Below are 6,878 nucleotides of genomic sequence, written 5' to 3'. Positions count from 1 at the left end.
TCATTTTTCCCCTCTTCCCCTCTTTTAAAGATTATTCAAAAAAATGACACTTAAAACCCACATTTTTATTCTCTCTGTTTTTTTTCCGTTTTGTCTCCTTCTTATCCTGAAATAGGAGAACCTTGAAGATTTGGTCGATCTTGTTTGCTCAACTGCTCACGATTGATTTTTCTTTTTCCGTTTCTGATTTTTATACATCCCTTTTCCTCATAAACTTGTGATTTTTCCCTCTTTCTGCGCAGAAAAGTTTATATTTTCTCTCAGTTATTTTTCTCTTTATTTGTATATAATTACCTTGGAGATCTTTCTTATCTGATTTATTTTCTCTCCGCTGATCTCGCCATTTTTTAGTTTTAAAATTTTCCTTTATTTTGACTGATTTTTTTCATGTTTGTTTCAGGGTGCAAGTTTAAGGTTTTGCATGTTATTATCTGGTATCCTCAATCTCTACAGAACCCGCCAGGTAAAAAATCTCACATGATGTTTATTTTTCTCGTGACTTTTTTTACTATGATTATTTTGTTCTTATGGAATTTTTGTGTGATTATCTCAGGTAAAAAAACACAAGGAAGGCCACTGAAGGAGGAATTACAGTTAGTTTCTTGCCCTTTCATTTTTTTGGGTTATTTGGTTGTGATAATATGGTGTTTTTTTTTACTCGTTTCTTTCTTCAACTATAATATGAGAAAATCCAATATTGTTCATGCTGGTCTCGACTATGTTAATCTGTTTAGTGTAGATCCAAGGTTTTGTCTTCTTCGTTTTTTCCCCCTAATAAATTTGCTCTTGCCAGCCTTGCTTATTCTAAGTCTTTCTTAGATTAACGAAGAAAAGATAATGGATGCTACTTTTCTTCAATAAGCCTTGACGATATGTTTTAATTTCTTTTTTTTTTTTGTGAACAGATTTTTTTTCATTGTAACTTACTGTAACTTTCTGCTCTCTTTATCCTCTGTTATTGGTCTTTAAAAAAGTGAAAGGGTGAAAATTTGTGACGGCATCCTATTTCCTCTAGATCCGAAGTTATTTTCTTTTACTTGTTTTACTTGCTCCGTTTTTATTGTTTTGAGTTCTCTGTTTGAGAATCATACATTGCCAGAACCTAAAGCTCAATTTCTTTTTTTGCAGAATTCAACTCAGACATGTTATTGCTTGTACATTTGCTGTTTGGCTTGTAGCTTTACTTGTTCCCTTTTTCTAGAGATATGTCTTGTTTTTGTTTTTTTAGTTTTTGTTTATTTGTCAACCTTATTGATAATTTACTTTTCTTTTTGTTTATCAACTCAGTAGTGGCAAGAAGAGTAAATTAAGTTGTTTTCTTAGGTAATTTGTAGTTTGCCTTTTGTTGGAACTTTATTTTGGTTGGCAATGTCAACCTAGCCAGTTAAAAAACAGCTTAAAAATTTGGGAATAATGTATGAAAAATTTGTATAGCAGATTCAAGGCTGTATGAATGTCTTGCTGATAAGAGCTGGTAGCTTGTGGCTTTCGATAAAGCCAGGACTTCTGAAATTGCATGTCATATTTCCTTTGAAAGTCTCTCAATAAAATTTTAAAATATGGGGATCAAAAGGAATAGGAGGGGCAGGGATGAGGGTAATGAACAAGGTTGTCTTCTAGAATGCCTATGCTCTGATTTTCTACATTTTCTGCTTGCCCCTACACTGTGTAACAAGGTTGAAGTCTCTTGATGTCACTGCCTACAGAGTGTTGTTGGACATCAATAACTAGGTTGTTTCGAGGATGGCGGGTAATGATCAAGGTTGTTTTCATGAATGCCTGTGCTGCTATACTTCATTGTGAAACTCTGTTTCTTTTTGTTTTCCCCCTTTGTGCTTGTGTGTGTGTGTTGTAGGTAGGGGTGAGGAGTAGGTTTTGTTGTTCCATTTTTTAAGTAAATATACCTTCACCTGCTAGCTTGAACAACCACAAATCCTGCCATCAATTGCCAATTATGAGGAGAAAACAGAAAAGCTACAATGTGGATTCTCTCTGTATAAAATACAATTCACTATTTTATGAATGCCATATGCTGGTAATGTGTTCCTACCCAGATTACATTGATTCAAACTCATTAAGTTTAACAAGTTTAGGGATTTATGCATCACGGGGAACAACTTTTGTCATATGTAGGAAGACAAACTTATTTTGTATTGATGCTTAGTTGATTTGTGTTAAATGAATTGCTTATTGTAATGAATATGCTTGCAATATTGTAAAGCCACATCTTGAAGTCTATTGATGTCCTACACTATGTAGGCAGTGACCAATTGTTGTTGCTCAACAGGTCCCATAAGTTCGTATTTGCATAATTCTTGACATGTTTCTCTTTTTTGGGTGGCAAAGGAGGCTTCGTTCTTTATTCTGCAATGCATGATACTGATTTCGTTGAATGGAAGATTACCTGTTATGTTCTTCTTGATTAGTTCTCAGTCTTTTCCATGGATTTCATATTTCAGGATTTCCGTCAGCTTCTTGATGAAAAACTTGAACTATCATTGAAGTTGAGAGACTTAACTATTCACTGGGTACAAGAAGGATTTCAAGAATTCTTCAGAAAACTCAATGAGTGATTCCTTTTTCTTTCAGGCAAGAGTAAGTCAGGTAGCCAAGATCTAAGTTTGACGCAGGGAGTGCAAGGAGAAATGGTCCTTCCTGGGATTGTTCTTCTGCTTGCTCAACTATCTCTTTTCATTGAGCAAAGTGCTATCCCAAGAATTACCGAGGTCACTTTCTGTTCTGTGTTTTTATTTTGTTTGTTTCTGCATTCTACTAGAGAATATGTAATGTCCATTAGATTCTGAAAACTTTCTAAAAAATCCTATCTTTAACGGTGTCAGGAAATAGCTTCTTCCTTTTCTTCTGGTGGTGCTCGGGGTTATGAGTATGGCCCTGCTTTCATCCCTGCAGTGATTTGTCGCACCTTCCGGGTAGCTGGGGAGAAGTGCTTGGACCATGTATGGATTTTTGGATCATCTTTTGCACTGCTTGTTCTTGCTCAAAAACTTTCACTTTCTATGTGCAAAATTGTTACATTTGTGTAGTGAAATTTGGAGGGCTATTAGCCTAGCTCGCTAGATTCGAGACTCAAAATCTATCTCATATTATTATTTCAAAGAAGCCAAATTTCTTGTTCTCATTCAAAACTTCAGTTTCTACATGCAAAATTTCTACTTTTCACATTTGTGTAGTGATTTTTGGAGGACTATTACCCTAGCTCGCTAGATTATGGACACAATCAGATCCTTTGAATCTGCTATACAGACAGTAACGGGAGCACCACTTCTTCTCGCAGCAATCCTTTGAGAGACGACAGAATGAACCGGTCAAATACCCAAAGGGCCACGAGCCAGCTACTAGAATCCCATCTAGCAAAATTGTTTAAACAAAAAATGGAGATATTTAGAAAAATTGAATTCACACAGGTTTGGTAGCAGTGCTTGTTGCTAGGTAATTTACATTATTCCCACTGGTAATATAGCTATTTTTTAGTTCTTTGTAATGATGATGATCCTTGAAGGACATCAAGGACATCAACAAATCAAATTTTCTGACTTTTTGATGGTTTATTAGAGGATGTAGTTTTATATTGCCAACTTCAATAGCATTTCTTCGTGAAATTTTCTTGTTTGATTGGATGAATATTTTGTCAGAGTCTTGAACTTTACTTTTTTATGTCATTTGGTAAAACAATAGTTTGAACTCTAAAGCCATCTTTTTATTACAAAATAAGATGGGTTAATTGATGTCCTTTTAGTAAATGTTGCAAAGATTTTACTTTTTATAATTAATATTTTAATTTGAATAACAGGATGTTTCTGGGCAAGCCTGAAAATTACACCGCGCATCGTCGCGGTGTTCTCCTCCTAGTATTATTAACAATGCGACTAGTGAACCTGTTTGGAATTTTTGAAATAGTAAAAAGAAAATTAAAAATAAGTAACGAGAGAAAATGAAAGAAATACAAGAAAATAAGGGCTAATTTCTCAAAATTATCTAAAAAAATTGTCTCAAAAATGGGGGTGCTCGAGACCTCATCCAATCAAATGTGGGGAATGTTTTTTTTTTCTTTTAAGTGTCAAACACTTTAGTTTGACACCTCTTTTTTTTTTAAAACGTCTCTTAGTCGTCACACAATATTATGCAGTGAGAAAAGAGAAAATTTTTTAAAAATTTTAACCTGTCTGTGGCCGCACAATGCTATACAGTGACGAGGATAATTTTTTTCATTTCTTTCGGTCATTGCATTATTGTTTTGGTAACTGAAATACTTATTTAAAAAAAACATAATTTTATTTTTAATTTTTTTATAATGACAATTTTTTAAAAAAACTCGATTCGATCGTGTTTGATCGGTTCAATTTATTTTTCGAATTATTCATTGAATCGAAGCGATGGCATGATCAGTTTGCAATTTGATTGGTTGAACCGGTCAGAGTGCAATCTGACGCATCTACAGAGTGGTATCTTTAGCAGTTGTACGGTACTGTCAACAACAAAAGGTTTAGAAAATAAAAATCAATTACCAAGGTGAAATAAACACTTAACTTAATGCTAATTAGTAACACCGACACGAGCCAACAATGACAAACCCCATTTTCTACCTTCTCACTGGTTTTCACTAAGGGTGATGCTAAATCAAATATCTAAACTTGAACTCGCAAACTACTCAGTCAACAACTCGATTTGAACTCACTTTAATCGAGTTTGAACTTGAATTTGGGTTGCCCGTTTGATCTCACAAATCGAGTTCCAAATTATTGTACTTGAAGGATCAACATGCCTAATCAAGCTTTTTATAATATATATATATTTTTTATTTTTATTGTTGTAAAATGTCAATTAAATTCTTTATTTAAAATTATATGTAAAATATTAATTTTTATTATGCGAGCTTGAATGGATTCAATAGAGATTGATTAGACTCGATTAGATTTAATTAAACTTAAAATCAAGTTTGAATTCCAATAAGGTAAATTGAAGTCGAACTCCAGATCAAATATTTTATGTTGAGTCAATTTCGAGTTATGCATTATTCGAACTCGATTCAAATCGAATGCACCCTGGTATTTGCACTTCCTTTTACACGATTTAGACTCTGCAAAAAAATGGGAGTTGCGCTACTCTTTTTTTTTTTTTGGTTACTGTAATCCAGGAAGGTATAGAATACTTTAGTTTAGTACAGGGAAATGCTATATGCATATGGCTATTCCTCCCTATGCATATCTAAATGTAAGCGTACTAAACCACCAACCATTTAAGACCTACCAATTGCCACATTAAGTGATTTTTTAAAAAATTTAGACGGGTGTGGTATGCACCCGTCTGATCCAATGGTGATTCAGTTCCCATCAACCCCCCTAGACCCAATTGGATCTTCCCTTTAAATTAAGATAGTGTAGGATTGATGGTTGAAAAAAAAAATGTAAGCGTACTACAATTTCTGCCTTGTATAATCCATACTATCTATCCTATATATATACTACATTTACTACTGCATATATTATTTTTTATATATATAAAGGGAAAAGGAGGTGTTGGTGTAAATTTTTTTATGGTACTTTATATCCTTTCAACTAATATGTATTTCTTATTATTTTGTTTTTCAACTTATTTAGTGAACCATAATATTTATTAACAACTATCAATTATGGTTATGAATTACTACTAAACAATTATTTATTTATATATTATATTTTAGTGAATTTTCTACATATCTACTACTACAGCATAAAACCAATTCTCTTGAAAATGATTTCAAATATAGTAAAAAAAAGTGACACAAATTTCTTTTATTAGTTAGTTGCACGCACATCATTCATGTATGCCATAAACAGTAGTAGTGATATAGTATAATTTTAATAGACCCTCCTCATGACTTGGGTGGCCCGGCATAAGCTAAATGACCATTTAGTCCCTCACCTCATTGAATTCGTCTATCTACGGCTGGTTACAAAGTTACGAAGTTATAGCTTTTTTTAACAGCCAAATTATGAACTAAAATTGACCGATGATTTGCTAACATTGAGGAAAATAACTCTAGCAAAGGATTGAGAAATACACAAAGATATCCCTTGAAGCAGAACAGGCCTAATATAATATAATATAATTTGCCAATGGGTACTTTTTATTTCAACAGCAGCAAGCCATCTGTCCCAATTTAAAGCATCAAAATTTCCTTTGCCGAACAGAGTGGTTATTTGCCTTCTCGGATAGTAGTTAGTTGATGAAAATGCCTTCTGAGGCTTGAACAGAATTGGCCTTAGCGGTGAAATTTTAGTCTTCTCAAGGCTGATAAAGTTGGGTGGTATTCCAGATGCTTCTTTTCCTACCTTGACGTGGTCTTTTTCAGGCTTTGATTTCTGTTGTATCATATATGCCTGTATTTTTGTGTTGTGCTACTATAAAATATGGAATTAACACTAGCGATGGATGGAGAATGGGAACGTGTGTTCATATCCCAGCAAACCCATGATTCTTTGATAAAAAGAAAGCAAACCAAACCGTATATTGTTGTACTACGATTCCCTTGTTTAGATGCCTATGAAACGTACTGAGCAGCTTACTAGCGATCCCATTACGTTACAATTTATAGGAACTTGGCTGGAAATGTTTCTTGCCTGTAAAATTTTTACCTTGCCTAAGATTGACCAAACTTCGTTGATATGATGACATATGACCTTTGAGGCAATCTACAACTCATAAAGAAAGAAGAAAAGAATATATAATCCAATGCCTTCTATTCTCTACTTGCAACTTGCTTACCACATGCAAGATCATTAGAGAAAGGATCCTGTGTTAGGAACTTGGCGAATTATGAGCGAAATCATTAGAGCATATACATACGCATGCCAACTATATGATTTAGAACACTATTG

At 33.7% G+C, this 6,878-nt stretch overlaps 1 protein-coding gene across 3 annotated transcripts; it reads left to right on the top strand.

Annotated features, from left to right (window-relative positions):
• Nucleotides 1-550: 550 nt before the first annotated feature.
• LOC113781614 (vacuolar protein sorting-associated protein 51 homolog) lies at nucleotides 551-3,108 on the top strand. 3 transcript variants are annotated; one of them, XR_003469643.1, is made up of 3 exons: nucleotides 551-593; nucleotides 2,460-2,726; nucleotides 2,841-3,108. XR_003469643.1 is itself a non-coding variant. In XM_027327577.1 (2 exons), exons 1-2 carry the CDS (start codon nucleotides 2,646-2,648, stop codon nucleotides 3,042-3,044), a joined length of 285 nt encoding a protein of 94 aa, XP_027183378.1. In that variant the 5' UTR covers nucleotides 2,308-2,645; the 3' UTR covers nucleotides 3,045-3,093. The 3 variants fall into 3 exon arrangements, 1 of the variants encoding a protein (XP_027183378.1); XR_003469644.1 differs by lacking the exon at nucleotides 551-593 and having other exon boundaries at nucleotides 2,307-2,503; nucleotides 2,590-2,726; nucleotides 2,841-3,100; XM_027327577.1 differs by lacking the exon at nucleotides 551-593 and having other exon boundaries at nucleotides 2,308-2,726; nucleotides 2,841-3,093.
• The last annotated feature ends 3,770 nt before the right edge of the window (nucleotides 3,109-6,878 follow it).

The sequence above is a fragment of the Coffea eugenioides genome, chromosome 8 (assembly GCF_003713205.1).
Source record: "Coffea eugenioides isolate CCC68of chromosome 8, Ceug_1.0, whole genome shotgun sequence".
NCBI lineage: Eukaryota > Viridiplantae > Streptophyta > Magnoliopsida > Gentianales > Rubiaceae > Coffea > Coffea eugenioides.
The sequence above is the reverse complement of the archived record's forward strand: the minus strand, read 5'-3'. Positions and strand labels throughout refer to the sequence as shown.

Coding starts and splice junctions, on each gene's coding strand:
- LOC113781614 (XM_027327577.1), top strand. CDS start 2,646: ATGGTCCTTCCTGGGATTGTTCTTCTGCTTGCTCAACTATCTCTTTTC. Junction 2,727..2,840: donor CTATCCCAAGAATTACCGAG/GTCACTTTCTGT, acceptor TAACGGTGTCAG/GAAATAGCTTCTTCCTTTTC.